At 40.4% G+C, this 19,519-nt stretch overlaps 1 protein-coding gene across 1 annotated transcript in view; it reads right to left on the reverse strand.

The window, feature by feature from the left end:
* The window catches only part of tln2a (talin 2a), an 88,934-nt gene that overhangs the window by 16,386 nt on the left and 53,029 nt on the right, over positions 1–19,519 (reverse strand). The window contains exons 19-39 of the mRNA XM_029279281.2: positions 19,029–19,196; positions 17,578–17,712; positions 17,126–17,285; positions 15,026–15,192; positions 9,909–10,037; positions 9,119–9,232; positions 8,746–8,859; positions 8,200–8,334; positions 7,708–7,836; positions 7,453–7,555; positions 6,576–6,784; positions 5,339–5,458; positions 4,413–4,610; positions 4,118–4,257; positions 3,590–3,683; positions 3,211–3,300; positions 2,952–3,074; positions 2,686–2,829; positions 1,906–2,067; positions 1,467–1,607; positions 1,136–1,317 (exon numbers count right to left, since the gene is read on the reverse strand). Of these exons, the coding sequence (XP_029135114.1) occupies positions 1,136–1,317; positions 1,467–1,607; positions 1,906–2,067; positions 2,686–2,829; positions 2,952–3,074; positions 3,211–3,300; positions 3,590–3,683; positions 4,118–4,257; positions 4,413–4,610; positions 5,339–5,458; positions 6,576–6,784; positions 7,453–7,555; positions 7,708–7,836; positions 8,200–8,334; positions 8,746–8,859; positions 9,119–9,232; positions 9,909–10,037; positions 15,026–15,192; positions 17,126–17,285; positions 17,578–17,712; positions 19,029–19,196 (2,957 nt within the window). The remainder of the gene's footprint in view (positions 1–1,135; positions 1,318–1,466; positions 1,608–1,905; positions 2,068–2,685; positions 2,830–2,951; positions 3,075–3,210; positions 3,301–3,589; positions 3,684–4,117; positions 4,258–4,412; positions 4,611–5,338; positions 5,459–6,575; positions 6,785–7,452; positions 7,556–7,707; positions 7,837–8,199; positions 8,335–8,745; positions 8,860–9,118; positions 9,233–9,908; positions 10,038–15,025; positions 15,193–17,125; positions 17,286–17,577; positions 17,713–19,028; positions 19,197–19,519) is intronic.

The raw sequence follows: 19,519 nt of genomic DNA on the forward strand, positions 1-19,519 counted from the left end.
AGAGGAGAAACAGAAAGCAATACAAATGGTCAGAAACAGAAAGGAAAGGATGATGTATGGGTTGAAAAACAGGACACAGAAGGAGATACCAAAAATGGAGAAGAGAGACATAATACAAGACAGAAAGAGAGGAACTATAATGAATACTTATTAAAAAAACAGACAGGTTCCAGGATGTCTCATTTTCTCCCCTGACTGCCTCATCTCATTGCTGCTCTGCTCACATCTGCCAAATGTGGCCTGCGGGGTCTTGTCACTGCACAGCGAGATCAAGCTGGGCAGCCAAATTAGCTTTTGAAGCCTTTGAGTGGTCTGGGGCAGCGGCCACACGGGCCGAACGAGGTTAGTTAAACAACCATTTCCATGAACACACAGAGTAAAACTAAAATACAATCTCATTTTGGGTGTGATGACACTGACAAAGTTATGAGGTTTTTCAGAATGGAGTCCATTCTTATCACTGTTCTTTGGCAAAAGCAGGGTATCACTGCTATTAAAGGCCTAAGCACACAGCAGCCAATTTGCAGTCGCAAAGGAAGACTGGATAAGTGCAGAACAACTGAACGCCATGTTCAGCTGGCTGCTTGTGAATGCTAACGCGCAGATGTTCAGAACCAAGCAGAAACATTAAAATCCAAACGTGTCTGACCCAGGAATTAGTTCCTCCAGGCATTGGTTTTGTTCTGATCAAGGTCGGGGACAAAAGGTGTGAAAGAGGAGATTAAAAATGGAGGCTGCTGATGTATGAGAACAAGCATTTGTCTCGCCGTGGTACAGCAATCGGGCATCCATTCCCGAAGAAGCTGTGTTAGTCCTCCTAGGAAATTTTAAGGGTAATCACGTAGATAAATGGGAAAACTTCACTGAGTTTTCTGACCCGACTTTCACCTGACATAATCTCTTCTGTGTTCAGAAGTTACTACATCGCAGCGCAAAACTGGGGTGGAGGACTAAAATGAAGATGTTCTGATATCTTCATCATTTTGTCTGGTTGCTTGGTAACATTTAAGTGATTGTAAGACTTCAGAAAGTCACTTTTCTCAGACATTAAAAAGTCTTAACACCATGAAAAATCTAAGAAGAAACTGCTGTAGCGACCCTTATGTTAACAATGACTAGATGTCTGCTCACTAACCTGATGGCAGTGATGAGACTCTTGATGGAGTCGGACACAGTGCGAGAGTGACCAGCCAGCACAGACCAGGTAGGCGGATCTTTAGGGTTGATAACCAATGAACGTGCACTCTTGAGCAAGTAGGTGGAGCTGTCGAGCATGGCCCGCGCCGATTGGAGAATGGGCTCCTGTGCCGCAGAGCCCTACAGAAAAAAAGAATTCAGGTTCATCAAGATTTTAAACATTTCAACATTATTCTTCCCACTGTTTTTATAAAGCTTTTATTGCTTTAATGATGCATGCAATAGCTGTGTATGAAACAATACAACCCCTAATGATCTTACAGCCATACCTCATGGCTGATTTGAGCTGGGATGCTTGCAAACTCTGGGTTGGAAGCAAATGTTGTCAGGTTTTCCACAGCCTCGATAAGTGGAGCGGTGGCGACGCTGCACTTGCTTCTGTTCTCCTCTGAGAAATCACCATCTAAAGCCTGGAAAGTGAGAGAGAAAAAATGAAAAACATCTGATTAAAGCAGAGTTTCTAATATGTTTTTAAACCCAAGAGTCAAGAAGAAAAAAACATACGCAGAAGTTGGATAGAAATATTTGTACAATCACAATGACTTGAAGTGGAACAGAAATGTTTCCAAATTCACTCCGCAGAGGATTCATCAACATCAGCCCTCATTAATCACATTATTGTTGACACTTATTCCACTCGTCTCTTCTGTTGTTTGCCAAATAGGCAACAAAGCCAACCTTTAAACATGACTGGCAAAGAAACCCTACCTTGATGGTTTTGACCAAGTTGGCCGTGCTGTTGGCCACCTCCTTGGCAGACTGGACGAAGTGTCGCTTGGCGACAGGGTTGGTTGTCTTGGAGGAAGCCAGGCGGCAGGCGTTGCACAGTGCTGATGTGTGCTTAGCAACTATAGTGGCTGAAGAGAGAACCTGTAGTGAAACAAATGACAAGATGTTAAATTAAGAACTGAGATTGTACCTCAAATAAACAGTTTATTAGTGCACACAAAACCAATCATCAGACTTTATTATTACTGTCATTTCTATGATCCAAAAATCTTGCATGTCCCAAACATCAGGTGAGCTCTGTGGGGGGGGGGGGGGCTATAGTAGGCTGTGTGATTATACAAAGAATGTTGTAGGAGAAAATAAAGGTGATTATGAGGTCGATAATGGAGTTTCAGACCTCCTGTGAAAGCATCTGGCAACACAGCTGGAAACCTCTGCATGAAGTGTTTGCAGGGAGTTTGATATTTTTTACATTTTGCAGAGCAAAGAAAGTATTCTCTTCCAGTAAAGGGAATTAAAAAATTAATACATTCTTACTTTAATATTTATTTCTTTAACTTATTCCATTCAACTCAGCATGGTACTGTCAACATTAGTTAGGATTCAGGGATATATTATTTAATATACTCTTTTAAAAAACCAACGTGGAAAGAAAAAAACAAGCAATAATTACCAAAAAATGTTATTCATCAATTTATAACTAATCATTAAAACACGTAAGAGTAGTTGTGATACAGAACATGTTGAAGGTGCATGTACCTGGGAGGGACTACTGTCTGGGTCGACCAGATTCTGACAGGCCATCTGGATCGCTTGGTTGGCTTTGGCAAACTGAATAGGATCCACTAACCCCTGGTGACCGGCCTGACTATTGGGATCAGACACACCTACCAGGTAGGAGGCCTACAGAGGGGAAAATACACCATCATCATAAGCATCCCCAAGCATCACCTTCAAGTAATAAAATAAATATGATCAGTTGCCTATGCCTTGTATTAAAAGAGTTGTTTTGCTGTATTCTCTACCTGTCCTGCAGCTTCTGTGAGGCCACACAGGGCTTTCGAGGCTGATCCCACACAGTCTCCAAATGCCGGCACATCCCCAGTCTTACAGTTCTGAGAAATACCTGCCATGGACTCTCCCAGGACCTAGACGAGACAAAGGAGCAAGCGACCAGGACAAAGAGAGGAGAAAGAGAGGAATGCTTAGGATGCTAAGCTCTGTGTGTGTAGCAGCAGCACACTGTGTGTTTTTATCACGAGGCTTTTTGATTTGAGGGCCTACCTTTGAGTTCTCCATCACACTCTCAATGCAGTCAAAGTAGGAGAGGTCACTGACCGGCTCGTTAGGATTGTCCAGCATTCCTCTGACAGCCTGAAAGAAGAGTGAGTCTTACTTGCAAGGACATTTTTGCCACACAATGCCAGATGAGAGGAAACACATTTATACCTTATTCATGATTTTCTTTAGTATACCTCGGGACATATTATAGTAAATGACCCTAGATTAAACTTCCTACAAAGCCTTTGTTGAGATGACTGCTGTTTGTTCCCGTTTGATCACTGAGGAAATCAGAGGTATATACGTACAGCACTTTGTAGCGTTGCTTCTGAAAAGTCAAATATAAATAAAAGTTTTAAAAAGGTGAAAAGGTTGTGTTTACCTCCAGCTCTCTCAGGGCGTTGTCACACTCTTTCTGGCCTGGAGCCTGCTGTGTACACAGCGTGATCAGCTGATTAATGCTGTCAGTCACTGCTCTGAAACAAAGAAACACACAGGAACATAAAGTCACACCCTTCTTCCTGAAGTTGTATGTTGGTCAGTGTTTGATAACATTTTAGTTGTGAACTTGTTGGTTTTGATATGTTTGAACACATTTAATTGAGCTGTTTTTCTTTGATAGTAAAAAGTTCTGTGCAGGCAGCTTTTATGTTTATGTCTGTGTGCAAGATTAAGCAATTGGTCATCAGATTTTTCTTCCATTTCCTTTTGAAAAATGTGGAATTATCTGCTTTCAATCTTTTGAATAACAAGGGAGACTGATAGCTGCATAAACAAAGCCTTAACTTACTAGGGTTTGGCTTTGATCATATGCAGACAACAGAGAGCGTTCTGATAATAATGTGGACATACAGTATGAACTGATTACATCTCAGAAGGTGTGTATCTGTGTATGTGTTAGTTGGGGTACCTTGCAGCAGCAGCTAGCAGGTTCTTGGCATTTGCTGCTGCCGGGTCCACGGACAGACTCTTAGCAGCCAGCAGCAATTTACTGGAGGCCATGGAGATGTTCTTCAGGTTACCAATCACCTGCACCTGATCATCCTTTTTCTGAAACACAAAATCAGAACAACATGAATAAACATACATCAACTATAAAAACATTCTGTATTTAGTCAACCTGCATCATCAAGTGATGATTTATAAACCTTGTTAGTTCTATTAACGATCTCTAAAAAAAAAAAAAAAAAAGATAAAAGACCAACCTGAGTGTGGCCAGCCATCTCGATACCAGCATCCAGGAACTCATCAAAGTCTTGGCTGAAATTTCCAGAGGCCACAGCCAGCTGGCTGCTGGAGCCTCTGGAGGCATGGACCACCTCACCTGCTGACTGATTCAAACCTGCTGCAGTTTGGTTCAGCTCACTCTGAGCCTCCTGGAAGGACTTGGAGGCTGGAGGGATCTGAATGGAGGACAGAGAGGAGGTCATGATAAAAACAAAGATATTTAGCTGGAATTAACAAATGAAGGAACAGGGGGCACCAGTTGCCTGAGGCTATAGTCCTCTAAGGGGACGGCCCGGGTTCGAATACGACCTTTGGGTCCTTTCCCACATGTCTCTCTCTCCCTGATTTTTGACTCTATCCACTCTCCTGTCTCTAAATAAATGCATAAAAGCCCAAAAATAAACCTAAAAAAAGGAAAGTAAGGAGGATCAAAACTGTTTGGTATACAGCAAGAATGACAACAAGCACAAGGCCAGTTTACTGTAGACTGCAGAAGAACTCAGTGTTACAGTGCTGTAATGATGCTAACAGCAGCACAGTGGTTCATTTTAATAATGATGTAAAAATCTGAATATCTGAGCTTCACCAAAGCAGCTACGGAATATAAAAATGTTTTTGCCTGAACTCTGAAAAATCATCTTCTTAATCCATATTTTGTTTAATTCCTCAGGTTCAAATCAAAGAGCTGCTCTGTTGAGAAAGTGAATTAAATTCTTCAAAATCAACTGAAAAAACAAAACATGAAACTGTTTTAAACTGGTGATAACCGCTGATGTCTGGATTTTTCTATCTTGCATTCCTTTCTTTTAAAATATTTTACATTTTTTTGTTGTTGTTGTGCATTAAGGAAAACACAGGACGCTAATTCTGCAGGCAGAGCTGTGATTAGTCACACCAAACTCACAGTTTCAATCAGCAGCTTCTTGCTGGCCTCCCCGATGCTCTTTAGAGCCATGTCCACATCCTTCTGTCCGGGCAGACAGTTGACGCAGTTATTCAGGGAGTGAGACACCGCCTTGGCCACCTGGAACACACAGCAGGTTCACAGCAGGCTGAATTAGAGCAACCAGGCAAAACAAGCAATCTGCATTTGAAACGCTAATAATGAGTAGGAAGGAATAACCGGTATGACCATTGTTTTTAATAAACATCAAACCTTATGTCCCTGATTGTGCTAAATATCAAAAACTAGGCTGTTACATCACAGAGGTCAAAACAGAAGCAGAAAATAACAAGAAAGGGAACTCAGTGAAGCAGTTGGTGAGAGACAAACAAGAGTGAGCTAGTTAAAAAGCAGCACAGGCCTCAAAACCAAATTTAATTTTAAAGAGGATTTTCAAAAGACGACATAGTATAAGTCTCATGTTTTACAAAAAGGCTTCTGTTTTTTTTAATGGTTTCATTACTAAATTCTCAACATCCCTATTGAAAAAAACATCATTTATTTATTCTGTGGAGAGTATATGAAGAGGACAAGACATCAATAATTTAAAGATACACGGCCTGTAAACATACCGCCATGTTTACTATGGAGTCCCCTGCCATGTCATGACAGGTGTTCACTTTCATGAATTAATGATTACATGTTGATATTCATCTGGCTCACAAGAAAATATTTAATAGAAGGGTTAAATATAGACAGAAAAACAGAATTTTCCTTTAAGTTTACGTGACTGCATGTTTTGATTTCTACAAACAGATTCTATTCCACCCTCGTTAAATATCACACTACTTCTATGTACTTCTATGAAAATGGGCGTAAACTATCATTAAACTTTCTGTTTGGAGAACAGACCCACCCATGACCTCCATTTGAAAAAAAAACTGTGTTAAATACTTAATGAATTAAATATGCAACTGCAATACTAAAACATTGATGAACACAAACACACTGCACATGTTGAGCCAAACAGGATAAAAAATCTCCCTATATGAGCTGTTGGTGATGAGGTTAGAATAACCGAAGAATGAAAAGTCTCATAGACACACAGGAGGTCTTTGCAGTGACATTTGACAGTATTAGCTTTAAGGCACTGGTGCATGGTCTGACAGACTGATAAGCTCATCCTCCAGCCTGCAGCACCAGAGAGCCAGACATGCAGAACTGACTTCAAACCCCGGAGCTACCCTGAACATCTCACCTGTGCAAGCCTCTGCTGGCTCTCAGCGTCTCCTGGGCAAACCAGCGCCTGCTTGGCTTCATGAATGAGAAGCGCTGAGCCCTCCATAACGTCACGAGCCGAGTCCAGCATGGCAGCGGCGGCTTTGGGGTCTGTGGTGGAGGCAGCGACACCGCGGGCTGCCTGGGCCAGTGTTTTAAGAGCCTGAGCTGTCTCCCTGGCTGCTATACCTACACACAGGGTCAGAGAGGAAAGAGTGAATATGTGAAGCTGTCTTTTTTTATTAAACTTGTAAAATTTCAAAAAAGAAATGTCAAAAGTCCCAATTGTACAGGATGATTGTGTAATTCAAAGAAAGTGATTCCTCTGCCCTGAAAAATGTTTAGCAGCAGGCAACACAAAAAAAAACACATATTTGTTCCCGGAAGGTGTAAAAGAAGTTCTTTAAAGTCCTATAAATCACATACACATACAAGGATACAAAATGGGCAAACTGGTAATAAAAAAAAACCTTAAATCGTGGCTTAAAATGACCTGCCTCACCCCTACAACATCACCAAAGCAGCCTATTTAGAGCATAATTGAGAACAGGGAACAATATCAATTGAATTTTGATGCTGTGTATTTGGTAATTGGATTATTTAATCACATCAAGAAGTTGGAATACTTGGGTCATGTGAAAAACAGAAAGGCACTGTGTGTACACAAAGTGCAAGATGAACTAACAGTCAGATAAGTGTTTCTGTCTTCACAAATTCAGCCAAAACAATTAGAAGAAATTCTTTGGGACCAGTGCTCATGGCGGCTGTTGGGATTAAGGATTTTTACAGGTAGAGGGTTGAATGATTGTGCAGTTGCGAATTTATTATTATTTTTAATCAGTGCGTCAGCGGCATACCAGTGTAATGTTCGTTTCCTTGTGCGGCACACGTGAGCAGCTGAGCCATGGAAGATCCCACTGACTTTGAGGTGCTGCCCAGATCCTGAGCACACTTCTCCAACTAAAGCAGAGAGAAATGTTTAAATAAACAGCAGCAGTGCATGATGCACAAAACAAAATCAGTAGACACAGTGTCATGCAGGAGTCCCTGTCTTTTCTTTTTCTTGTCAAATAAATCTTATACCAGTCAAACAGGTGTAAAAAGTGTCTTACTGATTCTCCAGGTAGTGGTTTCAGTTGGGCATTAACAGCAGCAAGTTTGGCATCTTGCAGCTCGCTTCTCAGAGTCTGGATGGCAGTGAGCGCAGAGTCGATCTCCATGGGGCCGCAGGCTTCATGAGCCTAAAAAAGAAAGTTCTGCTGTAGTTAAAGGGGTCATTAAAAATGTTTTTCACTTGAGACTAGGGATACTTCGGAAAAAATATATAATTTAGTTGGCAGCTTCTGCTAGTTATACACTCAAACTTTCGCTACAACCTGAATTCTGCAAAATGTTCTTTCAAAATATTGTGAAGAATTCTTCTCAATGAGGCTCATTATCTTTAATTTTGTCTTTTCCACAAAGCTTATTATACATGATCCAGAAAACTCAGTGTGTCTCTGGATTGAGGTTTGCACATTAGGTGTGATTTTGCATGTACTTTGCATATTGAGTGCAGGGACTTCCTAAATGCACGTTCACATATGTGCGTATGTGTGCTCTACCTTCTGTGCAGACGTCCTCAGCTCAGCCAGGCAGGTGGCCAGGTTCTTGGCACACTGACCCAGTTGCATGGCTGCAGCCTGATCCGTCACCGTGGGAACAGAAGATTTGGCTGAGGTCACCATCTTACTGCCAGGCTGCAGAGAGGAAAAGAAATGCTTTGAGTTTTAAAATTGTTTAATAAAATATATAAAGACATTTCTATATGTCTAAGTGTTGCTCTGAGGAACAACAAGAAACAAAGGTTAAATTATGTCGATGTATTTAGGGACCACATATTTCTGTATCTGCTTTAAAAGAGCCCCACAGGCATTAAACACATAATCCCATCACACTACTGCTTCTTTAACTGCCTGCTTTCAATAGAAAGAGGTTACAGGCCTATTTTCAAAGCATCCCCTCATGGCAGAAACACTATTAATACTTTGTTCAGCCTGGTTCCCAATGTAAGCCTGAAGTTACTCCATTGGAGCACGGGGACATAAAGTTGTTAGAATCTTTTCTTCATTTTGCATGTGTGTGTGTGTGTGTGTGTGTGTGTACTGCACCTGTAGGAAGTTCTGGCTGGCAATGATCAGTGCTAGTTGTGCGCTGAGGTCCTCCGGTTTGGCCTGACTTCCACGCACTCCCTGCACCAGTTGTGGGATGTGATCTGCCACTGCCTGTAAATACATGAACACACACACACACACACAATTACATCCAAGCTTATGGGCCAAATGGAGATTTCATATTTGAAGTCAAAGCCTTGGTAGAAAATATGTCTGGTATACTATTCTTTGATCATTTTGGATGCACACAAAAAACAGCTGAAGAAAAAAAGTGCTCAATAAGGCCATAAAGGGAAAATACTGTTAAGTAGTATCATACATTAAAGGAGTAAAAAATAAAAAACTTCAAAAAAAAAGCTTTGATCCTCACCTTGCAGCTCTGTACCAGCTGCTGGTGAGCAGCAGTGTTCTTGTTGGAGGCGGCAGCATTTTGAGCAGCAGCAATGGTCTGCGTGGCAGCAGCAGCAGCTTGCTTGGCAGCATTCTGGAGAATATTTGGAAACTTAAACATCCATAACTAAAAGCACAGCTACACAGAAACAAGGTTACACATGAGCTCTCTGTGTTTCAGTTTCACTTCACTGCTTTGGAGACTGAACATTAATTAGATATCAGTGTTCAGGTTCAGTCCTGATATTTCTCTGAAAGGGTTTGTGGTTCCCCGAATTTAAATTTGTTATCTACAAATTATGAAAAACTGAAGCTTCACTGTGTAAGCTTCAAGTGTCAGTTTTATTTGAGAGGCAACTGAGTTTAAATATCTTCACAGTTCAAAATCAATTGAAGGTCTTAAAACATGTTTACACAAAAGTATTACAACATAGAGGATAAAAATCCTTAAACTATTTATATTGCAAGGATTTTAAATGTGCATAAAACAACAACACTGTAACTAATTTCAGTTTTCATATTTAAAAGTTGTTTTGAGGAAAGAACCCTAAAAACCCTGAGCTGCCACTCTGTTTTTGATCCTTTGGGAGATGGAAAGTTTTAACAAAAAGCCTAAACCTATCTTCACACTCACTCTGATCTTTGGTACCTATTGTCCCCTCTTTTATACTTTTAGACAGTTACAATGCATGTAAGTATCACTGATACAGAAAGACAAATCGGGTCCTGATGAAGCTATTTCTGTTGGGAAACATGTTGGCATCACTGACCTCCAGTCTGTTGATCAGTTTCTTCTTGATGGCGTTCTGAGCAGCAGCGTTGGTGGCCACACGCAGACCCTCCGCAGCCTCCCTCAGTCTCTGCTGCTGGTCCTCATTCTCTGGGTATGCTGCCGCGCCCTGTGAACACACACACACACACACACACACACACACACACACACACACACACACAAATCAGCAAATAAATAAATAAATAAAAGGTGAGAAAGATGAGATAACAGCTCCTATAAAGGTGGGATGACAAAAAAAAAGAATGATCAGTGCATAATTTTCCCTCACTTTCCAATACATCACATCACACACCCAGACGAGCAGCGGACACATCCACACAGCCATCAGCTCATACAAGTCTTCTTACAACATCCAACCGGTGTACACAGGCCTTCAAAAATGAAGCAGACTTAATCACTGCACCCACACTGAGCTGCAGCTCCTCTTCATCCAAACAATCAGCTCTTTGTGAGTGCTAAAATGTCGATTAAGGATGTTTATTCATATGAGCAAGCAGCTCTTTTATCTTCCCGTTTTTGAATCCAGCAGTGTGAGGTAACTGGTTTCTGAGGAGGCTGATATCACTCAGCAGCTCTGTGTGTCATGCTGTAGGAGAGAGAGCTAAGCCTGCTGCCATTAGGTTAATTACTTGGGAACTTGGTAGCTTCACCTGCAGCTACAGAGAGGTGGGTGTGCATGCTACTGAAAATCCATGTCATTAAATTAATGTTTAACCCCACAGTTGCACTTGGCAACAGTCACCACAGACAGAGATATCACTGTGAACAGGGCACAAACAGTCATTTGGTGGGTTGGACATGTTTTGCTCCCTCATAAGGACTTTCTTTTGGAACATTTGACACAAAATTAATCACAGTAAAATGTTGTTAGTGACCAGCTTCAAATGACTGTAGCTTGAGTGTAGCAGCTGTCATCTGCCTGCTGGCAACTGCTGACGCCGTTTAAATTTAACAGCCAATTTGCATAATTATTAAAAAGTGCTGATTTCCAGGGGAAGTAACAAGATATTGCATGCAAGGATTCATCATGTGGCGCTAGCCTCCAAGAAGTTAAGTCTGTCTCAGAGCGATAGAACACTCTCACAATAAGTGTCTGACTGAGGCGTAGCGTTACCTAACATGGCCTCCGAAAAATCAGCATAAAGACAGTCAACTATAACACTACACTGCACAAGTTAAAATGATCAGTTGCCGGGGTTACGGCTGGCTGAGGTTTGAGCCTCCATCGACATAGACAAACATACAGCTGTGGGGATGAGAAGTCTGGTATCAAACTCCACTGTCCAACCAGCTGGAGGGCGTCATTTCATTTCCGTGCTGGAAGTGAAGGGTTATTAATATCAGTGTGTGATTCTGCAGACAGATAATGAGGATGATGAAGAGAGAGATAGCAGATGAATGGTAGTGTGGGGAAGCTAACCCTGCCCTTAAGCAGTGTGGGAAGAAAGCAGTTCCCCAACTGTTAATCATGTTACGCAGAAAACTTGTGAAAATTACATTCTTAAACTTAATGTTTCAACCCGATAATTTAGTGCTTCTCTGACTATTCAGCCTGCTATTCAGCACTTATGTCTATTATTGCTGTTGACAAGGACAAGGTCTACAAATGCACTTGAGCAAACTGCTATTAAACCAAAGGATAAACCACACAGTGTGTGAATAAATCTACTAAAAGGATTCATTAAAACTGTTGTGTACACGACTATGTTTGCACTGAATATTTGATAGGTCATCTCGTTTATTGACTTGTTTTATGAAAAGGTCTGTGCAACACAGAGATCATTGCACATTAACTACATTAATGCACATTTAGGATAAAAGAGAGCGGGAACAAGTGGTTAGGAGAGGACCAAAATAACATTCAGTATCTACAATTCATTTAGCAGACCCAGTGCACAGAGGCAAAGAACAACATCAACAGACAGCAGTTCTAGAGAGTTCTAACCAGCATCAAATACATCGACATAAACATCATCATGGACATCATCATCACCATCATCATCATGGACATCATCATCACCATCATCATCATCACCATCATCATCACTATCAACACCATCATCATCATCATGGACATCATCATCACTATCATCATCATCATCACCATCATCATGGACATCATCATCACCATCATCATCATCATCACCATCATCATGGACATCATCATCACCATCATCATGGACATTATCATCACCATGGACATCATCATCATCATCAACACCATCATCATCACTATCATCACCATCCACATCATCATCATCATCCTCATCACCATCTACATCATAATCATCATCATCACCATCATCATCTACATCATCATCATCTACATCATCACCATCATCATCTACATCATCACCATCATCATCTACATCATCACCATCATCATCACCATCTACATCATAATCATCACCATCATCATCACCATCTACATCATAATCATCATCACCATCATCACCATCATCATCTACATCATAATTATCATCATCACCATCATCATCACCATCTACATCATAATCATCACCATCATCATCTACATCATAATCATCATCACCATCATCATCTACATCATCACCATCATCATCACCATCATCATCAACATCATAATCATCATCATCACCATCATCATCATCATCTACATCATCACCATCATCACCATCATCATCTACATCATCACCATCATCATCACCATCATCATCTACATCATAATTATCATCATCACCATCATCATCATCATCTACATCATAATCATCATCACCATCTACATCATCACCATCATCATCATCATCTACATCATAATTATCATCAACATCATAATCATCATCATCACCATCATCATTATCATCTACATCATAATCATCATCACCATCATCATCTACATCATCACCATCATCATCACCATCATCATCTACATCATAATCATCATCATCATCATCATCATCTACATCATAATTATCATCATCACCATCATCACCATCACCATCATCACCATCATCACCATCCTCTATGTGTGCAAATATTCAAAACGCTTACTGTATGCTGATGATACTGTGATTTTTCTCTCTGACTCAAATCCTAATGTCATAAATTCCAAATTATCGTCTGATCTTCAGTTCTTGCATGATTGGTTGAAAAATAATCATTTGACTATCAATGTAAAGAAAACTGAGTGTACTTTCACTCCCCCAGAAAATGTATTACATTCACTGATCCAATCACCTTTGCAAGCCAAGATCTTGTCATCACAAAGACCAAGACATATCTTGGTGTGCTACTTGATTCACATCTTACATACCGTGAACACACCTCTAAACTAACTACTAAGCTGAGTCAGAAACTTTATGTGTATATTAAGATCAGACAATATCTGTCCTTCTCTGTTTCTGAAACGTACCTACATGCAATTGTGTTTTCATCAATTTCCTACTGTCTTCCAATCTGGTCACTTACCACTAAGGAGATTACTGAACCAATAGCACAACTGTACTATCGAGCTCTTAAGATCCACAGTAACCTCCCAAAGTGGTCACACCATTGCTCTGCACTCACCCGCTCCAACGCCTTGACTTTCCAAAATTACATACACAGCCACTCTATTACGTACTCTTTTCAGATTAAAAACAGCACTTCACCAACACTTGCTGCACTTCTACCGACACATAATGAGACAAGTGCGCCTCACTAGGTCAGTCTCACAGGCACTCATCCCAGTCCCTGCATACAAAAACAACTATGGTCGGAAGTCCTTCTTTTACACATACACCAAAATTTGGAATGACATCCCCCATCTTATTAGAACTTTACCATCTACCTCATATTTCAAAAATACATACAAATGACACCTTCTCCACACTTACACCTTCATTAATTGTTCAATTAATTGTTCATGTACTGTTCGCAGTATCTGTACTGTTTGTTTCTATTTGTCTGTATTTGCCTAGCTCATGCTAATGTCCTGTAAATGTGTGTCTTGTGTGTCATGACTGTGGTTTATGTTTCATGTTTCGCAGAACAGGAACCTGCTGGAAACCAGTTTTTAAACTAAGTCAGGCCCGTTAAACTGTAACTTAATGTTACTTTTAAACTTTCCTGTATAATAAATGAAATGAAATGAAAAAAATCATCATCATCATCATCGTCACCATCAACATCACCATCATCAATGTCAATATCAATAAAGTCGTAAGTATTCATGAACGAGCTGGGTCTTTAGCTTTTTCTTAAAGTTGCAAAGGGACTCTGCAGATCGAATGGAGTCTCTAGATGAAAGTTTAGTATTATTTTAGAAGTTGATCTGTATTACATTGTTGGAGCACTAAAAAAGCCAGATTAGGAGTGTGACTACAGAGGGAATATATTTGATGACCCATTCACACGAACAGTTTGTGTTCAAGTCCCACAGAGTCCTACTCTGCAGATGCAAGGAAACAACATTTAAAGCATTGAAGTTTGTTTTTTAACTCACTAACCATCAGTTAGGATCTCTAAATTCAGACTAATCTGCACATAAAGGATAACTACAAAGATTCTATGAAACCACAAAAAAAGTAACTAATTCAATGATTGGTAGAGCAACTCGGTTGTTAATGCACTGATTTAAGTGTTGTTGCACTAAGTCATAGCTCAGGGAGAGTGGATGCAGTTTGCAGAAGTTTAATATTTCCCATCTGGAGTGACTGTTGAATCATATAATACCGTTATACAAGATCTGTCCATCTCCCTAAATTCTTATTAAAGGCAGTTTTGAAAGGTCAGTTTTTTATTAGTAAAATTAAACTTTAACGAACAATACCAGGCAGAATCATGTCTCCAACTTCCTTTATCACACACACACAGAGCACTATTTGGCCTCTTGAGGCTTATTTTCCTCTGCAGTCAAGGAAAAGGTCACCCAGGAGGTACATGGAACTCAATTCTACCCGGTAGACTCTCGTCTGATCTAAGGAAATGCCACTACTGTCATTAAAACTTTCTAAGGTCAATGATTAATACAAAAGTAAAGCATGGTTTAACCCATAGTTCAGTAAATGTGCTGATTTTATTAACAATTCTTTAGATATAAATGAGAACAAACAATGAATATGAATCACTTCTTACCTTTGCTGCCTCCACCATCCTTGCTGTTGCATCAGCCAACAATTTAGCAGCAGCCAGTAACTTCTTGGAATTGTCAACGTCGATCTCGGCCTCAGCGTCCGACCTCATGGCGTTCACCAGGTCGGAGGTTGCCTGAGCCAGCACCCGGGCCTGACGGACCATCTCTCCTGAGGGGACAGACGGTGAGTTAGAAGTTGGTTTGAAAAGACAGAGGAGACTGGATTCATGGACGAGCTGAGTTAATGCAAGATCAAGAGTGTTAAACTGATAAACCTGCTCCTCTAACACAATTGCATTAAATAATTTTTCTGCAAATTGTGAGTTCAGTTCATGACAAATAAAATCCATCATAGTTTGTTCTTTTTCATGAAGGAACGGTAAAGAGGTTGCAGGTTGATGGTAAAGGTGCAAGTTATGAAATTCAGAGGAATCTTAGTGGAACAGAAGAATTTTTCAACAAACCGCTTTGATGTGTGAATCTATATTTACTTAATTTCTATCAAAGGGAGACATTGTGCGTTGTTACAACTGTCAGCCCTCTGTGGGAGAAGAGAAGATGCTCCAAAACTCTTGCACAGTTGTATTTATCTGCATATTATTTCTGTAAAGTAGAGATGGAACCCAACAAAAGCAACTCTGCAGTAAGCTTCTATAATTCATGTGAACCTGTCAGACGATCTGCCAACAACGCACTACTGAGGGATTCTCTCTGAGTTTTCTTCACTTTTGTACCTGAAAGCCAGGTTTGACTTTACTCGACATATTTGACACCAGTTTAAAAGGCTATTCTCAAACTAGTTGCAGGCTTGCCCGATGCTGCCTGCTTATTCAGGCCTCGTCAAAGCAAACAGAGCTGGTTCTTGTCTATAGAGCCGATCAATATGGCTAAGCTGAGCACAGGGCCACGGGCATTCTCTGTGCATCTCCTGCTATCAGTGCGTTTCTCTCTGTGCTGTCAGACTTGTAAACATCACTGTCAGCGTTTCTCTTTGGCTTCACCAGCGCTGACAACAGTCCATTCAAACCAAACATCATGGCAGAGCCTCTGAGGGGTAGACAAGATGACATGAGACACACAAGACATCTACTCAGAAACTTTAGAGGTTTACGTAAGCAAGTTTTTAAAGCCTAGGATAGACAAAGAAAGGGGGGGGGGGGGGCTATTTCATCACTGTTTTTATAACAACATTTCTGTCTAAGAAAGGTCAATGTTATCTCAAAATTTATATTTTTCAATATTCATTCATTTTAATAATAAACAGATTTCTGTGGACTTCACATCTGGGTCTGACCTCTAAACAGAAACCACTGACATGATCCGAACCTTTTGTTCTTTCCTCTAAGATTTTTGGATCTTAATTTTTGCACATTATCTTAAAGCTCTGAATGAATTAAGACAGTTTGATTCTTTTAGTTAGATGCAGCACCTCCATCGTCAAAACTAGGAGTGTTCAGCCATGCTAACAGCTAACATTCATATTCAGCAGGTGTATTTCCTATGACGACCAACCTTAAGTTTAGCATATTAGCTTGTTGACAATCCTCAGGTAGAACCAAAGATTAAAGAAAGGCCTGTGGAAAAGTTATTTATTCTGATTTATTTGGACATAAAGTAATGGGAACATTAAAAGGATTTGAGCAGATGACGTCTTTTAATAAATAAAGATTAATCCTTAATTTGGACCATAGATGAATCCACCAGATTTTATAGACACCCATCCAACACTTGTTGAGATGTTTCAGTCTGGACTTAAAGTGCCATCATTTAAACATGAATTATGATCTTAATATGCTTTTGCTGACTTCTACTTTGTAAGCGCCGTACAAAGCAAAGCATATTACTAGCATAATCCATGTACAACACCTTCCTAACTTACTACAGTATGCATAAGAAGTAGACTATGGTCATGTAGAATAAGGCACTAATAAGTGCTCAATAATGACTAATATGCAGCCATCTTGCTACTTATTAGCATGCTAATAAGCAACTAATTAATGGTGACTATCGTGAACCCTCATTTAAAGTGTTACCAAAATCCAACAATGGCAGGATTTGCATCTCAGCTTTCCATCACCAAACAATAACCTTGTTTAACTCACCTGCGTCTCCCATGGAGCTGAAGATGCTCTCAGTGACAGTCATGATGGTGTCTGTGGCCTGGTCATAGCGCCCGATAGGCTCTCCTCTGGAGGTGTACTGACGAACATGCTGCAGGAGATCTCCCAGAGCCTGACTCACCACACTAGCTGCTGCGCTCACCTTCAACACAGGAGACACACACCATCAACTTTAGTGTTAATCTGCATCTCTCCCTGCTGGTTGGTTACAGGCACACTGGACTCATTATCTTCATTTCCCCTTAATCCCTGTGTTAGTACATGAACAGAATATCCGTTGTGGCTTAAATGGAAAGCTTGAAAATCAGTAGGAATCAGTCAACCTATTCGATGCTAATTAGTTTTTTTTCTGGGTCAAACTTGTGATATACTTTTTTTTAATCTTCTGAGCCAAGGAATTTAAGTACACTGGTCTAAACATAAATCGCACTGACCTGTTTGAGGAGCTCGCCGTCCTCTGTAGCCGAGAGGCAGGCCTGCACGCAACTTTCCACCGAGCGATCCACCAACTTTCCAGCTTCGATCAACTGCTCCTGACAAACAGGCGAACTGATGGTGGGACTCACCACCTACAACACAAGACAGTGAAAAACATTAAGATAAAAAGTAGAACATAAAAAAGGATCACATCTTCACAACAAAGGGATGTAAGAATAAATAATTCCTTCTTTGTTTTCTATAACTAAATCTTGCAATTATTTTAATTCATTATTTTATGTTTGTTTTCAATCTTTTTTTAATTTTAGACTCAACATCATGGAAAATAAGGCATCATTATTCAAGTAAAGGTTGTCAAAGTTAATGAATGAGAAAAAAAATACAGTTGCATCACATGATGCAAAGGTTTACAATACAGTGGATGGAGTGAGAGAGAGAGAGAGCGAGAGCGAGAGCGAGAGAGAGAGAGAGAGAGAGAGACAGAGTTGGGAATTACATGCAGGAAAGGATCCGCAGGTCGGACTTGAACATGGGCCGAACCCTTAGAGGACTATAGCCTCTGTACAGGTTGCGTGACCTAACAGCTAGGCCATCTGTACCTCAAATTCTAAATCCTTTTAAGCAGATGTTGGAAGCATCCTAGAAAATGCCGAGCAATCTCAAGTAGCTCTGTCCGTAGGTTGCCAGTTCTAGTCCCAGTAAGGAGTAATATATAGAAATTGGTGTGATTGCTTGAGAGCCCTTGAGCAAAGAACAGAACCCCAGTGTGCAGCTGCCTCCCTTCAGACATCATCTAAATATCATCATGTCTCTAAATAACAGAGTGTTAACCTGAATTTCCCCTCGGGGACTAATAAAGTTTGTAAAATAAAAAACAAAAATAAGATTTACTTTCCTAATGTGACTCTACACAAAGAATAAACATATTAAACAATGGGAAAAGAATAAACATAGAGAAGAGGAAAACTAATTTGATTGAGCAGATGTTTCTTTTTTTTGCAGATGCAAAAAGCTGCAGATTTGTTTAGTAATGTAACAATTCAGAGTGGGAGCTGGGAGGCTATTTTAGCTAATTAGAGGCGTGTGGGTTGTACAATTAAAGATGTGCAAATATAATGAGGGCACAGGGTATTTAACTGGGCCTTGATGCATCCCAATATATTCACTCTCCAAACAATCCTTTTTAAACACGCTGATAAATTGCAGGCTACTCTTAAGTTTAGGAAATAAATTTGTGTATGCCAAACAGCAATGGATACTCTGTAATTATAAAAAATACTGCACTGCACCAGTGGAATTCTTGAGGAATTGAATGCACATTATTTAAATTCTGATACCTTGCGAGTCATTTAGTCCATTAGTTGGCATCTGTATTATTTATATCATTTGAATGACACACACACACAAACACACACACACACACACACGCAAACACACACTCCTGTACCTTGGCACAGGCTACCAGCTGGGAGGTGGACAGGGCACACTGTGTGGCAGCAGCGATGACCCGGTTCTGAAGCACGGTGTCCTCCGCCACTTGGGCCACATTCTTGGCCTTCAGCACCAACATGGCTGCAGCGTTGGCCACTGCTTTGGCCAGATTCATCAGGATGTCCTGCAACAACGAGGCAAAGCAAGAAAAATACAACACAAAAATGATATCATCAGCAACAGAGCATTTCATCTATTTTCAGAACAGGATGAAAAAAATGAAGCTTTGGCATGTGGACATTGGAGGTCAAACTATTATCCAATACAGCTCAAAGAGGTGAGGTGGGGAAGCTAAGCTTGTGAGAATATCTTGTTTTTCTTTTCACAGGAAAATCTCAGATGTTTGCTTTTTCTGTACATAGAAACCTAAAGTTCAGTATATGATCCTAACTGATGGGCTTCATCTCCCAGCATTACCAAGAAAACAGTTAACAGTTACCAAATGTA

This window comes from Labrus bergylta, chromosome 3, assembly GCF_963930695.1.
Source record: "Labrus bergylta chromosome 3, fLabBer1.1, whole genome shotgun sequence".
NCBI lineage: Eukaryota > Metazoa > Chordata > Actinopteri > Labriformes > Labridae > Labrus > Labrus bergylta.